Source organism: Heterodontus francisci, chromosome 10, assembly GCF_036365525.1.
Source record: "Heterodontus francisci isolate sHetFra1 chromosome 10, sHetFra1.hap1, whole genome shotgun sequence".
NCBI lineage: Eukaryota > Metazoa > Chordata > Chondrichthyes > Heterodontiformes > Heterodontidae > Heterodontus > Heterodontus francisci.
The window spans coordinates 76,566,430-76,585,250 of NC_090380.1; the positions used below are offsets into that span (position 1 = coordinate 76,566,430).

At 41.7% G+C, this 18,821-nt stretch overlaps 2 protein-coding genes across 6 annotated transcripts in view; one reads left to right on the plus strand and one right to left on the minus strand.

Moving 5' to 3' along the window:
* rabl3 (RAB, member of RAS oncogene family-like 3) overlaps window positions 1-436 on the minus strand; it is a 28,939-nt gene extending 28,503 nt beyond the window's left edge. The window contains exon 1 of one of the 4 annotated variants that reach the window (XM_068040826.1): window positions 175-436. In XM_068040826.1, the coding sequence (XP_067896927.1) occupies window positions 175-220 (46 nt within the window). In that variant the 5' untranslated portion in view covers window positions 221-436. The remainder of the gene's footprint in view (window positions 1-174) is intronic. The other 3 variants (XM_068040828.1, XM_068040827.1, XM_068040829.1) reach the window with 3 other exon arrangements.
* Window positions 437-490: 54 nt separating this feature from the next.
* gtf2e1 (general transcription factor IIE, polypeptide 1, alpha) overlaps window positions 491-18,821 on the plus strand; it is an 82,776-nt gene continuing 64,445 nt past the window's right edge. The window contains exons 1-3 of one of the 2 annotated variants that reach the window (XM_068040832.1): window positions 511-574; window positions 3,615-3,935; window positions 10,820-11,274. In XM_068040832.1, coding sequence (XP_067896933.1) covers window positions 10,827-11,274 — 448 coding nt within the window. In that variant the 5' untranslated portion in view covers window positions 511-574; window positions 3,615-3,935; window positions 10,820-10,826. Of the gene's footprint in view, window positions 575-3,614; window positions 3,936-10,819; window positions 11,275-18,821 lie in introns of both variants that reach the window. The other variant, XM_068040830.1, reaches the window with a different exon arrangement.

The window sequence follows — 18,821 nt, forward strand, 5'->3', positions numbered from 1 at the left end:
CACCAAGGGCTTAAAAATGGATAAAAACTTTATTTTCAATATACTGAAAACATCACTGAGTAATTAGTTCATAGTAATCTGGAACTTCACACATTTAGTGCTCTTTCCAAGCAAATGTCATGGGCACTCTGCAAGCATACACAGGCCTCTGTTCAAAGGTAAACTGCTCTTTACCTGAATCCCCCAACACCAACACCTTCACTCGCTCCAAAGACGCCATGTCACGAATACATTCACCTTCTCCCCAACCCAACCGCTGGGCTGCCGTGTGAGATTTTAAACAAACGTCTGATTGTATAGTTCTCGAGCACAGAGACCAGAATCGATCAAACCTCGCTGTATGAGTGGCTGACAACCTGTCCGTTACCACAACGGTTCAGCCCTGCTCAATCAGCAGGCAAGTCACGGGCAGCCGCCAGCACGGTGACGTAGACCTCCACCCATCGCACTGCGCGGTGACGTACACTTCCTGCCTCCTCCCTCCGCAGCGACGTAAACCATCGCGCAGTGTCAGCCGGGTAACATGATGTTGGTGCGTGTTATGCCCCTTGAGAGGTTGTAGTTATAGCCGGTGGTGAGTATTTATTTAAATGTTGAAATAATTCTACTAGTTACTATAAATAACCTATTTAATGTTTATTGCGTCTCTTTAAAATCGTCTCGCTTTACTTGTGCTATTGGGTGGCCCTTAGTATTAATTAGTATTGTTGTGTCTTTAGTATGGACCTGCAGTTTAGGTCATTCAGGATTTGTTGAGTTATTTTGCATTTATTGATTTATATTTTTAAATACCTCACGTTAGAGTATGTTGTTTGATTCTGTAATATGAAATAGTATTTAAGTTTCGGTATTCACATTGAGTAGTTTCGAGTGAGGTGTAATTTGTAAGATTGTTGTATGAGATAGCTGTGGTTTAATTATATGGGGAGTAAATTATTTAAAGGTTAAAACACTCGGGGGGGTTGGATGATCTCCTAAACAATCAGAGCAAATTCCCAGTTGATTACACAGTATTTGAATGAACCTTGAGTGCTATTCTCCTGTAACCTGAAGTAAACTCTAATGCCCCTACTGTAGTAACCAGTATTTGTGAACCAATGTTTGTGGGCCTCCATGCACATACAACAATATGTTCTGAATGTGTCAAACCTTTAATGCTGGGAAAGAATTGGTTGGCGTGTTTCCTTGCTATTAACAATCAAACATAGTTTTTAAAATGTGGCTTTATGCTGGGCTGGAGTCTTATTGAGTCTGGTGTGAGAATATCTTGCACAATTTGTTTTATTGTACTTAGTAGTTAAATTAATATGGTACCTGATGACAAAAATGTTGTTTTGCATCAATGTGAAAGGGGTAGTAGAACTGTACCCTTATTTGTCTTTGCTGTATTGGGAACTAGCTCAGTGAAGTGAAACTGTGATCTGACACATGTAATGCTTTAGAAATTGTGAATGGTTTTTTTCCTCGTAAGAATAGATGGCTGTAATCCTTTTCTATGAACCAGAAATGAGATGTAGGAGTTAAACATTTACACCTGGTGATGTTTTGTTATAGAAGTTTGAACATTATAGTAATTAAACTTAATGTTTGATCGCTTCCTTCTGTTTCCTCTTCCAACTTTGTGTTACAGTTTTGCCCCTTATATTTCTATCTATATTACTTCACTTGCATTTCATGACCTTTCTACACTCCCTGCTTGTCTCAGTCTTTATCAGAAAGTTCCAAGCAATTTAAGCATCTATCATCTGAGGTCAAAGATGCTAATGCAAGCTGCTTGGTTTAGGTTAAGCAAAGCATTGAATGTACATTTTTGCTGTGCCAAAATCCTGTAACTCTATCTAACAGCATTATGGGAGCATCATTATCATATGGAATGCAGCAGTTCACAAAGGCCCATCACTACCTCATGGACAACTAGAAATGAGCAATAAATACTGGCCATAATCTTTGCAGGATGAAAATGAATTAAAAAGAAAAATGGCTATTCTACAGATGTTAGACTGTAAGCATATGTAAATTTGTGAGATAGTCCAGAATTAAATGTAGTTGTTCTACCTTGATCAGGTTGTTTATAACCTCGGTGAAGACTGTCACTGTCAGCAATATTCTTCAGGCTTTTAAACTTGAGGCTTAATATAAAGTGGATTACTCACTTGCTCCTGATCCTTTAAGACTTTTATCAATGTTTTCTTGCCTCTTTTGTCGAAATTACATGATGCACTTCAGATTGTCGAAGCCTTCCATTTTTGTTAGTCTTGGTATCTGTCGTTTGACCAAAAGAATCCAAAAGCAATAATATTTCCACAAGCTCTAATTGTCCATTACTACTGGTTTGAATGTAATGAATTGCAGGGTTCGATTTGAATGATAGGATGTTACAGCATGAAAGTAAGCTATTTGGTCCATCAAGTTTAGACATTATTTCCACCAACAGCCTAACCACATTCTTCTGCTTACTCCTTGTAGCCTTCAAAATTCCTCTTTTCAAAGCAATTATCTAATTCTCTTTTAATGGAACTTTTAAAAATTCTAACCTTGGCTTTCTTTTTATGATTTATCTTAAATTTATCCATCCTGGTTAATGACTTGCATAATTCATAATCTCTCCATGGTTGCCCCTAATCTTCTCCACTGAAGTCTCAACTATAACCTTTCATTCCTACTAACATCCGAGTGAATCCACACTGCATTTTCAACAACTTTTATGTACAAGTTACAATTTGTTTCTGAAAGGTTAAAGTCTTTTTACAATTGTACAATTTCATTTTTTTATTTCAATCATTTCAAAGTGACGTTGAATGATGAGAAGACCAGTTGCTTATATAAGTTTCAAACAGTTGAAAGAGACATTTAAAACGAGCAGGAGAGCTGAACACTTAAAAAGAATGGAGAGCCTCTAATAAATGGCAGGAAAGGGCAAATGTGAAAGTAAGAAAGAGCCCCATTATAATGATTGGGAAGGGTCCCTGGCAAAGGAAGAGGATATTTTTGTATTTTTAACACAAGATTACAGGAAAAGGAAAACTATTACAAAATGTTCTTACTTCACTGAGGTGGGTCGTAAACTTGATAAGTAACTTGACCTATGCAAATTAATGTGACTTCACTCAAGCTTCTCAAATTCAAATTTTTAGCACAAAAAGCACAGACGTTTGCAAGAATAGATGTACTACAGCACTTCAGAAGTCCACAGATTGCATCTCCTATCAGATCATAGCTATTCATAAATGGTAGTCTACTTTGCAATAAAAATAATCTCAAAAGCCCCACAAAAATAAAGGTAACTGATTCTAGTGCAATACTGGCAAATGTTTTTTTTACTTGAGAAAGAGAGATGGTATCTTCTCGAAATCTGATCAGTCTGGTAAGTGTCGCTTTTTTTTCAATTGTCCTGTCTAGTAGTTTGAAAGAACTTCAAAACACCTTCCTTAATATACTACATAATATTGGATTCTAAAGCCTTAAAATCCAATTAAGGTGGTCTTGCGTCCATGGTAATTTGCAACTCTTTAATGATGCATTTTGTGCTTCTACATCTGCAGCATTATTTCAACATTTCTAGTACTTTGCTTTTTAAAGTATTTAAAGAAACAATGTTTTCCTCATCTCCATAGGTGATTTATCATCATGTTGGTCTGCTGGATCCATCCCTGATTCAATCCTGTGCCTGAAGATTTAAATCTGCTTCTGGAAGTGGCACAACCCAGAAACTGGGCTGGGTTGAAGGGAAATTTCTTTTTGTCATTTGTAGCATTCATTAAATACAAAATTATCTGTTTGCTACAAATAGGAAACAGGAAATCTTCTTTCACCCCAAGTCTTATGTGCTGATGTTGAATAATGAGAAGACCCTTCATCTGTTGCTGAAACCTTCAGAGAATCTTCTCTGAGATGCGCTGCACAAGCCGATAGCATCTGCAGTAACCAACCACATGGTACACATACCAGCCCTTCAATATATTGCCGTTCACCTTCATGTGGACTCTGGCGGACTGCTTGACTTTGTACCATTTGCAATTTTTATGTATGTCCATTTAGATATGATGTAGTGAAAGTTTGTTGCTTATAATACACCATAGACTTGTAGAAGAACTTTTTGGGCTGCATAATACATCTTAATCCATCTATATGGTATACAAAGTAATTTTATATTAATTTTGCCACATGCTAAAATTTGCTTTCATAGTTTAGCTTAATTCTTTTGGTAAGAAGCTATAGTTTGAGTGTGGCGAAAGTACTGGTGGACTATATCATTTAAAAAATTTGTGGCTTGAATGGATCTGCATAAAATGTTTACAACCCTATTTGCTACCTGACTTTCCTAACTTTAATTCCTGGACTGGCATTTGCCGCATGGCTTTCCTGAAAATAATATTTTTGATAACTATGCTATATAATGTAGTTGGAGAGAGGATTAGTGAGAAGTAAGGCATTTTTATCTTAATTATTTTCATGCTCAAAGTAGCTGAGTGCCCAAACGGTGGCTGCATGTTCTTTTGTGTTAGCCTTCAAGACACTAAATAAAAATTTTGGTTTTTTTTTCCTAATGATGTCATCATCCTGATTTAGTTAGTTTTCATTTTTCTATTTTAAAAATAAAATTTCTTATTTCATTTTAAAGCAATTTGCATAGGCCAATCCTGCTTGGAAGTATCAATTCTGTGGCCCTGAAGCCACTGGCTCCATGTTTAAATCAATCTACACAAAAACAATGGATTATGATTTCTGTTGGGGAATAGTCTCTCCATTTCAGGCACCCAGCTTCAGCACTAGGGAAGGTATAGCACAGACAGCTGCAGGAGTACCTGAAAATGGCAGAGACTGTTAGCGCTTTTAAACAAGTTTTGCTGTCTCAACTGATAACTGGATGTTGCCCTCTTCTCCATACAACACAGTAAACTAGATTTGCTTCAGCTAATAGAACCTCAAGATTCAAACAACTATTAAGGTTTCAATGGCTTGTCCCAAATTTAATTCTACAGCTGACACTTCTATGTGCAGCATATAGACCTTCAATAAATAGTGGGTCATAGAGTTTATTAGTCTGGTCCAGGAAAATTCCATTCAATATGAATGCCACTCTTAATTTGAAATTGCATAATATGAATTACCTGCTAATTAATTTTTTTGAATACAGAGCATGTTACTGTGTTAATCACAGTTTAATTTGAATTATTGGATAATTAATGCAAAAACAACTTGATTTATCAGAAGGAGACTGTGATCTCATATGACATCACAAAACAACTGATTTTCTTGGTTTACAAAAATACAGTCTCCACCTTTACAGCTGGTGTTGATGGAATGAGTCCACTATAAGTGTTGGATGGTGTATTGTCTTTTAGAGAACAAAAACAGGAAATGTTCGATGCTGGGATTGAAATGACTGTCATTATGGACAGAGTCATCATTGCTGTCGTGTGTTGAATTTTTTTTATTTGTTCATGAGATGTGGGCATCGCTGGCAAGGACAGCATTTATTGCCCATCCCTAATTGCTCTTGATAGGGTGGTGGTAAGCTGCTTTCTTGAACTGCTGCTGTCCTTGCAGTGTAGGTACACCACCGTACTGTAAGGTAGGGAGTTCCAGGATTTTGATCCGGTGACAGTGAAGGAACGACAACATATTTCCAAGCCAGAATATTGTGTGACTTGGAGGGGACATTTCAGGTGGTGGTATTCCCATGTGCCTGTTGCCCTTGTTCTTCTAGATGGTAGAGGTCGCAGCTTTGGAAGGTCTGTTGAAGGAATCTGGTGAGTTTCTGCTGTGCATCTTGTAGATGGTACACATTGCTGATACTGTGCGCTAATGGTGGAGGGAGTGAATGTTTAAGGTGATGGATGAGTGCCAATCAAGTGGGCAGCTTTGCCATGGATGGTTTCAAGCTTTTTGAGCATTGTTGGAGCTGCACTCATCCAGGCAAGTGGGGAGTATTCTATCATGCTCCTGACTTGTGCCTTGTAGATAGTGGACAGGCTTTGGGGCATCAGGAGGTGAATTACTTGCCATAGAATTTCTAGCCTATGACCTGCTTTTGTAGCCACAGAATTTATGTGGTTGCTGTAGTTAAGTTTCTGGTCAACAGTAACCCCCCACGATGTTGATAATTGGGGATTCAGCAATGGTAATGCCATTGACAGTGCAAGGGCGATGGTTACATTCTCTCTTGTGAAGATGACCATTGTCTGGCACTTCCGTGGCATGAATGTTACTTGCCCAAGTCTGAATGTTGTCCAGGTCTTGCTGCATGCAAGCATGGACTGCTTCATTAACTGTGGAGTTATGAATTGGACTGAACACTGCAATCATAAGTAAACGTCCTAATTTCTGACCTGATGAGGGAGGGAAGGTTATTGATGAAGTAGTTGTAGATGGTTGGGCCAAGGACATTGCCTTGATGAACTTCAGCAATATCCTGGGCTGAGGATGATTGACCTCCAACAGCCGCAGTCATCCTCCTTTGTGCTAGGTATGACTCCAAGCAGTGGAGAGTGCTCTGCTGATATTAGGGCACATTGATGCCACCCTCCGTTAAATGCTGCCTTGATATCAAGGGCAGTCACTCTCGCCTCACTTTGGAATTCAGCTCCTTTGTCTATGTTTGGGCCAAGGCTGTAATGAAGTCTGGAGCCAATTGATCCTGGCGGAACCCAAAGTAAGCATTGGTGAGCAGGTTATCGCTGAGTAAGTGCTGCTTGACAGCACTGTCAGTGACACCTTCTGTCACTTTGCTGATGATCGAGAGTAGACTGATGGGATGGTAATTGGTCAGATTGGACTTGTCCTGCTTTTTGTGGATAGGACATACCTGGGCAGTTTTCCAGGTCGTTGGTTAAATGCCAGTGTTGCAGCTGTACTGCTATGGCTTGGCTAGGTGCACAGCAAGTTCATTAGCACAAGTCTTTAGTGCTACAGCCGAGATATTACTAGTGCCGATAGCCTTTGCTGTAGCCAGTGTGCTTAGCTGTTTATCTATCACGTGGAGTGAATTGAATTGGCTGAAAACTGGCATCTGTGATGCTGGGGACCTCAGGAAGAGGACAAGAAGGGTGTATTCAGGTAATCAGGAGAACAGTGACAGGAGGAGCCCTCGAAGAAACATCCATGGCACGTCTGGCTGATAGTTGTAAATGTTTCAGCCTTATCTTTTGCACTGATGTGCTGGGCTCTGCCATCATTGAGGATGGGGATGTTTGTGGAGCCTCCTAATCCTGTTATTTATTTAATTGTCCACCACCGCTCATGACTGAATGTGGCAGGACTGCAGAGCTTTGATCTGGTTGTGGGATCACTTAGTTCCGTCTATAGCATGCTGCATCTGCTGTTTAGCATGTTTGTAGTCCTGTGTTGTAGCTTCACTAGGTTGATACCTCATTTTAGTTATGATTACTGCTGTTCCTCTTCTACACTCCTCATTGAACCAGGGTTGGTCCTTTGGCTTGATGGTAATGGTAGAGTGAAGGACATGCTACGCCATGAGGTTACAGATTGTGGTGGAGAACCGTTCTATTGTTGGTGGCCCACAGCACCTGATGGATGCTCAGTTTTGAACTGCTACATCTGTTCAAAATCAATCCTATTTAGCATAATGGTAGTGCCACACAACACGATGGAGTCCTCACTGTGAAGTTGAGACTTAATCTCTGAGGACTATGTGGTGTTCGCTCCTACCAATACCGTCATGGACAGATGCATCTGCGACAGGCAGATTGGTAAGGACGTGGTCAAGTAGGTTTTTTCCTCACGTTGGTTCTCTCACCACCTGCTGCAGGCCCAGTCTGGCAGATATGTCTTTCAATACTCAACCAGCTCAGTGATTAGTGGTGCTACCAAGCCACTCTTGGTGATAGACATTGAAGTTCCCCCACCCAGAGTCCATTCTGTGCCCTTGCTACCCTGAGTGCCTCTTCCAAGTGGTGTTCAACATGGAGAAGCAGTGCTCCATCAGCCAAGGGTGGGGTGGGGGGGAGGAGTAGGTGGTAGTCAGCAGAAGGTTTCCTTGACCATTTTGACTTGATGCCATGAGACTTCATCAGGTCCAAAGTCAATGTCCAGGACTCCCAGGACTACTCCCTACCGACTGTATATCACTGTGCCATCATCTCTGGTGGGTCTGTCCTGCCGGTGAAACAGGACAAACCCTGGGCTGGTCCTGGAAGAATCTGGGACATCGGCTGAAAGGTATGATTCTGTGAGTATGACTATGTTAGGCTGTTGATTGACTAGCTCGTGGGACAGCTCTCCCAGTATTGGCACAAGTCTTCAGATGTTGGTGAGAAGGACTTTGCAGGGATAACTAGGTTGGGTGTGCCTTTGTCATATCTGATGCCTAGGTCAATGTCGGGTGGTCTGCCCTGTTTTATTCTTTAATCTTTCTGTCACAGTTTGATACTCAGTTGCTTGCTAGACCATTTCAGAGGTCAGTTAGAGTCAACCACACTGCTATGGGTCTGAAGTCACATGTAGACCAGACCTGTGCAGAGGAGATTTACCAGATTAGTTCCAGGCATGGGGATTTTAGTTACAGATTTAGGTTGGAAAAACTTTTGGGAAAAACTGTTCTCTTTGGAACAAAGGAGATTGAGGGGAGATTTAATAAAAATGTAAAAGATTATGACAGGCTTAGATAAGTTAGACAAGGAAAAACTGTTCCCAGTAACTAATGGTACAAGGACAAGGGGACCCAGATTGAAGATTTTGGGCAAGAGATGCAGGGGGAATATGCAGCACATGATAGTGACCTGGAACTTGCTGCCCACAGGGTGGTGGAAGCAGAGACAAGCAATGACTTCAAGAGAAAATTGGATGGCCACTTGAAGGAAATATACTTGTAGGGCTATGGGAATCGAACGGGAGAGTGGGAATGACTGAATAGCTCTGTGGAAAGCCGACATAGACTCGATGGGCCAAATGGCCTCCTTCTGTGCCATTAATGTCTCTGACCGGGTAAGGTTGGCAGATTTCCTTCCTTAAAGGGCAGTGGTGAACCAGATGGGTTTTTACAACAATCTGGTTGTTTCATGGCCACCACTATTGAGACTAGCTTATTATTCCAGATATATTTAATTAATTGAATTTAAATTTCCCCAGCTGCTATGGTGGGATCTGAACTCATGTCTCCAGAGCTTTAGTCTGGGCTCTGGATTACTAGTCCAGTAAAATTACCGCTAAACTATTGTTCCCCTAATGTGATTTTTAACCATCCATGGAAGATTGAGGGTGCACGCTCGCTCTTGCAGCCAAACACCATTTTAGTCGATACTGCCAAGTTTAAACTCTGCTCATAGTAACTCCAATGAGGAGAATATGCTTCACACCTGTGTTTCACCACACGCAGTTCTTCGTATTCTCCAAAATGAGCATGTGGTGCCTGTGTTTGACTATATCCTTCCTGAACCAATGACTTTTTTCATCTCTAACATCAGGCAAAATACCGACCCCTACATTTACTGGCTGATGTGAACTCTACAACACTGACAACCACCAAATCTAAAAGAAAAATGATTGCATTTATGTAGTTGTTTTCATGACCTAAGGATGTCCCAAAGTGCTTTACAACCAATGAAGTATGTTTAAAGTGCCGTCATTATTGTAATGTAGGAAATAATTTAAAACCGGCTGAGACCAGAATAAAACTAAAACAGACATAGAATGACCTATGGAGTGATTTAAATACAAATGTTAATGAGGTGCAAAGAGCTTATTGAATTCTCCAAAATAGTTGCTGCACTTAATGGATTGTAGGCAGTGCTTTTGTGATTGACTTCAGTGGCATCTTTGCCTGGTATAGGTGATTGCGTGTGATATGCGTGGATGGTGTAAGTGGCAGGGACCACACTTAAATTCATTACCAGAAGTACTGTAAAATGAAAGCACTGATGCTTCATAAATATTCATCACCACTCAGTAAACTTATGTATTTGATCGGTCTAGCTAGCACAGATGTGTTGCATTTCATGTCTGCCCATGGCATTGTTTTTAAGGGGACTAGCATTATACAATATGTTTAAAACTGTGGTGTAGGTTCACATTAAAAATGTGTATGCCATATCTGTGAAGTATTCGACTACATAAAATTCGCTAATTGTAAAGAAGGTTATAAAGACCATTACTTGAGAATCTGAAGCAAGATCAGCCAACTATGCGCCATATGGATTGGAACAGGAAGTAGTCCTTATCTGTTATCCTTTGATTTCTTCTTTACTCAAAATCAGATGACCCATTCTATTTCAGCCTCAGTAAAAAAAATACATACCCTGTTCAACATTTGTGAAACTGGTCACTTGGGAGAGGTACTGATGGGTTGCGTTGCCACACTTTGAACAGTGCCCAGCATGAGTCACCACCTTTAGGAGAGGAAGAGAAAAGAGCTAGTTTGGGAGGGAGGTAAACAGTTTGTCAACCTCGAGTATTGGTTAGCACATTGAAATTTGGATTGAATCTCCTAACAGTTGTGATGGTCTCAACTGAAACATGGTTGAGGCATCCCAAGACAGATCTCTATAAAATTTGTACCATCAGTTGGAGACCAAACCAACATTGAAAATTAGCAGTGATATCCAATTTTTTTTATAGGATAATACATTTCCTTAGTTACTTGTTTCTGCTATTAATGGTGCACACCCTTCTTCACAGGAACCACTTACAGTCTTGTAGTTGTCAGTACACTTACTGTCAACAAAACCAAATTGAATTTTTAAAATTAATTATCTGACAGTATAGCTTGGTCAGACAAGGCTACCAGAGAGTATGTTTGTGTCTGTAATTCCCATGTGTAAGTTCCTAATTCTGAATAAATTTTCTTTTTGTAAACCCAAAGGTTAAAGATGACTGATCCAGATGTTGTGACTGAGGTGCCTGCAGCTTTGAAACGTCTTGCCAAATATGTTGTGAGAGGATTTTATGGGCTGGAACATGCACTGGCCTTGGATATTCTCATTAGAAACCCTTGTGTCAAAGAGGAGGACATGTTGGAGCTACTGAAATTTGACCGCAAACAACTGCGAGCAGTCTTGAATACACTGAAAAATGACAAATTTATTAAAAGTAGAATGCGAGTTGAAACTGCTCCAGATGGTAAAACTACAAGGCACAATTATTACTTCATAAACTACCGCCTTCTGGTGAATGTGGTGAAGTACAAACTTGACCACATGAGGCGAAGGATTGAGACAGATGAACGTGATTCCACCAACAGAGCCTCTTTTAAATGTCCCACCTGTTTCAACACATTCACAGACCTGGAAGCAAACCAACTTTTTGACCCAATGACAGGTACAGAAAGTGTTTTGTACTAATTGTTCAGTATTCCATCATTTTTTAACTAAGTAGTTTATCCAGTTGCCACGTTAATAAATATCTGACTTATGCGAACAAGGAATTTAGATTTAGAGATACAGCACTGAAACAGGCCCTTCGGCCCACCGAGTCTGTGCCGACCATCAACCACCCATTTATACTAATCCTACACTAATTCCATATTCCTACCACATCCCCACCTGTCCCTGTATTTCCCTACCACCTACCTATACTAGGGGCAATTTATAATGGCCAATTTACCTATCAACCTGCAAGTCTTTGGCATGTGGGAGGAAACCGGAGCACCCGGAGGAAACCCACGCAGACACAGGGAGAACTTGCAAACTCCACACAGGCAGTACCCAGAATTGAACCCGGGTCGCTGGAGCTGTGAGGCTGCGGTGCTAACCACTGTGCCACTGTTCCAATCTTAATTCCCATTCTACGTTGAGTTAGCTGAACTCGGTCAAGTTAGTGGTCAGGGTACTACAATTGGCATGAATATCTTGGGTTGTGGAGGGAAAATCTACTGGGACTCCAGGAACCTCTGGTGGAAATATACATCTGTGGACAGGATTAGGTTGGGCTTTGAAATTCTTTAAAACCAAAGAGCACATCATCGCAACTCATGCATGAAGAATGGTCACTTGTGGAAGGGCCCAATAAACCTTTTGGAAAGGAGGAAGGGGAAAAATGGTGAGAAATGAAGGAAGGAAAGAGATCAATCCTGATAAAATGTATTTGCTATTGATTTTGTTGTTGCCTTAAATTTTGAAAATTTAGTTATTAGACCAGAAGATATTTGGACTTCAAATGAATGTTTCTATTCTTTTGATGAGTTGCCAATCTTGATTTTATTTTATTTTAATAAGCCCATTTAGTAGCAGGAGTAGGCTTTTGAGCTCCTCAAGCCTATTCCCCCATTCAGTTAGACCAGAGCTGGTCTGCACCTCAACTCCATTTATTCCCCTTTTGTCCATCTCCCTTATTTCGCACACCTAACAAAAATCTATCGCTCTCAAAAAGAGCTTCCAGATTTCATTCCTAAATGGCGTAATTCTAATTTGAAAATTATGTCTTTTTGTTCACGACTCTCCACCTGAGGAAGTAGCTTCTTTGTATATATATTATTGAATTCTCTAATCATTTTATATACCTAGATTAAATCACCACAATCTTCTAAACTCAAGGGAATAAATGCCACATTTATGCAACCTGTCCTCATAATTTAATCCCCTAAACCTTGGTATTATTTTGGAGAACCTGCACTGCATCCCTTCCGAGGCCACTATATCCGAGCTGAGGTGTAGTGTCCAGAGCTAAATGCAGTACTCCACATGGAGTGTGACCGAGGTTGTATACAACCAAAGTATAATTTCCTCCCCATTGTAGTCCTGCCCACTTGAGATAAAGGGCAGCATTCCATTACACTTTTTGATTGCTTTTTGTACATATCGACTACTTTTTATAGGAATTTATTGATTTTTGCAGTTGGACTCTCAAATCTCTTTGTTCCTTTACATTTTTTTGATGAGGTAATAAAGAGGGTTGATGAGGATTATGCAGTTGATATGTTGTGTGTGAACTTCCAAAAGGCATTTGATAAAGTGCTACATAATAAGCTTCTCAGCATAGTTGAAGCGCATGGAATAAAAGGCACTGAGGCAGCATTGATATGAAGTTGGCTGAGTAAAAAGAAACAACGTAGTGGTGAAAGGTTTTTTTGGACTGGAGGAAAGTATATAGTGGGGTTCCCCAGGGGTCAGTACTAGGACCACTGCTTTTCTTGATCTATATTAATGACTTGGGTGTACAGGGCACAATTTCAAAATTTGCAGATGACACAAAACTTGGAAATATTGTGAACTGTGTGGAGAATAATGATAGATTTCAAGAGAATATAGGCTGGTGGAATGGGCAGAAATGTGGCAAATTAAATTTAATGCAGAGAAGTGTGAAATGATACAGTTTGGTTGCATGAACGAGGAGAGGCAATACAGCCTAAAGGGTGCAATTCTAAAGGGGTTGCAGGAGCAGAGAGACGTGAGGGTATATGTGCGCAAATCGTTGAAGGTGGCAGGGCAGGTTGAGAGAGCGTTTTAATAAGGCATATGGGATCCTGGGCTTTATAAGTAGAGGCATAGACTACGAAAGCAAGAAAGTTATGATGAACCTGTATAAAACGCTGGTTTAGCTTCAACTGGAGTATTGTGTTCAATTCTAGGCACTGCACTTTAGGAAGGATGTGAAGGCTTTAGAGAGGGTGCAGAAAAGACTTTCGAGAATGGTGCCAGGGATGAGGGACTTCAGTTATGTTGATAGATTGGAGATGCTGGGGTTGTTCTCCTTAGGGAAGAGAAGAATGAGAGGAGATTTGATGTAGCTGTTCAAAGTTATGAGGGGTCTAGACAGAGCAGATAGAAACTGTTCCCATTGGCAGAAGGGTCGAGAACCAGAGGACACCAGTTTAAGGTGATTGCTTAAAAAAAACAAAGGTGATGTGAGGAAAACCTTTTTTGCGCAGTGAGTGGTTACAATCTGGAATGCACTGTCTGAGTGTGTGGTGGAGACAGATTCAATTGTGGCTTTCGAAAAGCAATTGGAGAAGCAGCTGAAAGGAAAAAATTTGAAGGGCTTCTGGGAAAGAGCAGGGAGTAGCTATGGGGATGGTAGCATAGTGGTAATGTTACAGGACTAGTAGTCCAGAGGTCAGGACTAATGCTTTGGAGATACACGTTCAAATCCCACACAGCAGCTGGTGGAATTTAAATTCAGTTAATCAATAAATCTGGAATAAAAAACTGGTCTCACTAATGGTGACCATGAAACCATTATGATCCGATTGTCGTAAAAACCTATCTGGTTCACTCACGTCCTTGAGGGAAGGAAATCTGCTGTCCTTTACCTGGCCTATATGTGACTCCAGACCCACAGCAATGTGGTTGACTCTCAACTGCCCTATGAAATGGACTAGCAAGCCACTCAGTTGTATCAAAACCAGTACAGAAAAGTCGAATAAGAGCAAAGCCGGACAGACCACCTGGCATTGACCTAGGCACAGGAAACTCAGGAGTAAACCCTGCCAAGTCAACCCTGCAGTGTCATCCTCACTAACATTTGGAGACGTGCCAAAAATGGGAGAACTGTCCCACAGACTAGTTAAGCATCAGCCTGACATACTCACCGAATCATACCCTACAGTAACATTCACGCCACACAAGTGCCAGGCAATGACCATCTCCAACAAGAGAGAATCTAACCATCTCCCCTTGATATTCAATGGCATTACCATCGCTGAATCCCCCACTATCAACTTCTTGGGTGTTATCATTGACCAGAAACTGAACTGGAGTAGCCATACAAATACCATGGCTACAAGAGCAGGTCAGAGGCTACGAATCCTGCGACGAGTAACACACCTTCTGACTCCCCAAAGCCTGTCCATGACCGACAAGACACAAGTCAGGAGTGTGATGGAATACTCTCTACTTGTCTGGATGGGTGCAGTTCCAACAACACACAAGAAGCTCCACACCATCCAGGACAAAGCAGCCTGCTTGATTGGCACTCCCTCCACCACCGATGCACAGTGGCAGCAGTGTGTACCATCTACAAGATGCACTGCAGCAACGCACCAAGGCCCCTCAGTCAGCACCTTCCAAACCCGCCACCTCTACCACCAAGAAGGACAAGTCGGCAGACGTAAGGAACACCACCACCAGCAAGTTCCCCTCCAAGTCACACACCATCCTGACTTGGAACTATATCGCTGCTCCTTCATTGTCACTGGGTCAAAATCATGGAACTCCCTCCCTAACAGTGCTGTAGGTGTACCTACATTACATGTACTGCAGCGGTTCAAGAATGTGGCTCACCACCGCCTTCTCCAACGCAATTAAGGGTGGGCAACAAATGCTGGCCTTGCCACTGGCGCTTACATCCCATGAACAAATTTTTAAAAAAAAGCTAAGTTGCTCTTGCAGAGAGCTAGAACGAACTCACCTGTACAAATAGCATACTTTTGTGCTGTAACCATTCTATGATTCTATTTCCTGGTTTTTCACCGTTTAGAAAAAACTCTGAATTGTTTTTCTTGGGTCAAAAGTGGATGACCTCACATTTGCTCATATTGCATTCCATTTGCCATAGTCTTGCTGACTCACTTAATCTATGTTCCTTGCAATTTGCTGGTCCCATCTGCAATACTTGCTGTCTCTCTTAACTTGTCATTTTCAAACTTGAATATACAACTCACTATTCCTTCATCCAAGCCATTAACACATATGGGTGGAAATTTTAGGCCCCAGAATAGATCCCTGGGGAACACCACTTGTCACATCCTACCAGTGTACCCACTCTTTAACCCCTCTCACTACTATCTCCCAACCAATTTCCAACCCAAGAGAAAAGGCCACCTCCATGCACTCTCATTTTTGCTATCAGTGAAACCCCACGATTGCACCTAAACACTTTTAGGGGCATTCTGGGACGATTCTTAGCCTAAAGCGCTGGATGTAATAACGCTAACACTTAAACGTCATTGTAGAAATGCTGATAGTTGTGATGTGTCTACAGCACTTGTGTGGACCCCAAAAGCTACTAGAAACAGGGTTTGCTCTATGCTGTGATCTGAAGTATATTTGCAATTATGCTGATATGTACAGTGCATTTTAAGAAAGCTATGACATTATGTAAAAATCCAGCACAAACACAAGCTGAAAGCACACGTCTTTTCAATACAGAAACAACATTGTTAGTTATATTTTAGAACTCGAATCTGGATGAAGTGGAAGTGAGTGTTATTGGGACATCCTGGGTGTTACTTTAGTAGAAGGTTGAAAACAAGCACTAAATGGGTGCTGTGGTAATGAGACATGTTTGTTTGGAAGTCTGGCTTTAGCACTCAATTTTGAACCTAATTGCTGATTGCCCTAATTTTAACTTGCCTGGAGGTGTTAAAGCAAACATGTGCAGGTTTAGCACTCAAGCATTAGGTGCAATTTTCATGGAGCAGTATGTGGGCTCCATGCACCCACTTCCACTGAAGGTGTGGAATGTTCTGACATGTTTCAGGATGGTTCAGGGACCGAGTGAGAGGGCACACAGGTTCTCTGACTTGGCCTGGAGATCCTGATGGAAGCAGTCCACCTTGCACTCCTGTCCCCATCTCCTGAAGCAGCTGGTGCTCCTCTGCCTGGCCTCATGTCCTCCTCTTATTCCTCCTACAGAGGGAGACCCCTAGCAAGATGCTCATGACCAAGCACTCCCTTTTTCCTGGTGACTCCTATAAGGTATAGTAGCACAGCATTTGCTCTTGGGTGAAGTCCTTCAGGAATAAATCTTGAGAGTGTTAGTGAAGTCTTAACAATATATCCCAGAAAGTCTCCTGTTGCATTTCAGAAGTCCTCTTCAAACCTTCAGCAAGGGAGTGGTAAAAGATGATATACCTTTTATCACCTTTAGCACTTAATCCTCTGCAATGACTTGTTTACTCCCCATCAGCTGGTCACTGTTCAGAAAAGGCAATAGTTCAAGTGTTAGCCACCAAAATGCTGTGCAGCCTCCTTAATGAATGCTAACAGGCAATTTAAGTGACAATCAGCCCCTTAATGATCCTCCGAATCCAAGCTTTAATGCCTTTACTAAGATGGTGTCATGAGCTAAGAGCAGGCTAAACTGGTATTTCAGCTTAAGACTCCAACTTGGCTACTTCAGAGGCTCTTTAGCGCCCAAGATATCTGGGACTTGTCCCTATTCTGGATATACCTTTGGGTACCTCAAATCTTCTGGTTTTAACTGACTTTTTCCTACTCTAAATCCAAATTGTTGTTTGCAGTTAAACTGACACAGTACATGCAAAAAGAGAACACTGAGCCAAACTGCTGAAAAGCAAATTTAGAATGATATGGAGTGGCTTTCTGGATAGGTTAGTAGATGCAAAAAACTGGAATCATTTAAGAAACTGTTGGATAAGGGAGGGATAAACTAGTATGGCCTGAATAGTCTTCCTTGTCGGTATCCTTTGACCTTGTCAATAGTTATAAACTGGTGGTTTCAAATTACCTAGTGGTGGGCGGATGTATGGATGGATTGGGATACTGTAGGCAGACAGATGAATGAAGAAAATTTCCCTGAAATAATTTCCATAAACTTGCCCTGGGCAGTAAATACCTAACCAGTGTTGCTTTGGCCTATTCAGACAGATTATCTTTTGCAAGAATTGTTCCCTATTCCCTCTCTTGTGTTTAAAGGAATCACAGTAGTCTTTCCTTCATTTTAATAATTCTGACACTTGGGTGGGGATGAGTGGTGGAATCTTAGCACACAAAAACAGGTCAGTTGGGAGCAGGGGTGAAAATTTTAAAAATCTGAACCTCACTTCCAACCCACCACTTCTGTTTTTTGTAATTCTTTCACAGGATGTGGGCATGACTGGCTAGACCAGCATTTATTGTCAATCCCTATTTGCCCTTGAGAAGTTGATGGTGAGCCACCTTCTTGAATTGCTGCAGTCCATGTGGTGTAGGGAGTTCCAGCGTTTTGATCTAGCGACAGCAAAGGAATGGCGATATAGTTCCAAGTCAGGATGGTGTGTGGCTTGGAGGGGAACTTACAGATGGTTGTGTTCCTTGCATCTGCTGCCCTTGTCCTCCTAGATGGCAGAGTTTGGAAGGTGCTGTTGAAGGAGCCTTGGTGAGTTGCTGAGTTACGGAGGCAGATCATGGGGTGGTCAGCCAACCCATTCCCAGGGAGTGGATTTCCAATTTAAATGTTTTAGTGAGGTTTGCAGCCTCTGATTTAACCTGCTTTTCAGGTTTTACAGTGGGTGGGAAACTCAGCAACTGAAGTGAGGCGTGGATGGCTTCGGGTGGGGGCGAGTGTGGGGGAAGGTAAGTGTCTTCACAGCACTGCTTGTGAGCCAGGAGAAGCAAGAGTGGTTCCCCTGGCCTTTCCCATGCCTCACCTGTCATACAAAGCCCTCCCTATACCAGGATGCCCTTCTTCCCCCCACCAACCTCCCCACCTTCACTGGTTGGAGATCAGACCTACCTGCTCCTATGACCTGCACTGCTCCACGCTCCACTGGAAGTCAAGCCTATCAATCAGGCTGACCTCCCAGTTGGAACCTGTCACAAAGTTCTCCCTGTGACCGCGTGGGTTTTCACCAGGTGCTCCGGTTTCCTCCCACAGCCAAAGACTTGAAGGTTGATAGGTAAATTGGCCATTGTAAATTGCCCCTAGTGTAGGTAGGTGGTAGGGACATTGTGGGAAGGTGGGGATGTGGTAGGAATATGGGATTAATGTAGGATTAGTATAAATGGGTGGTTGATGGTCAGCACAGACTCGGTGGGCCGAAGGGCCTGTTTCAGTGCTGTATCTCTAAAATAAAAAAAAACTCTGCAGCATGCAGGGAAACTTGCACTTCTGGTTTCATGTCCAAAACACCATTCTCTCCCACTTGCCTACATTTTCTTTATTTGTTTCATGGGATGTGGGCATCACCCGCAAAACCAGCATTTGTT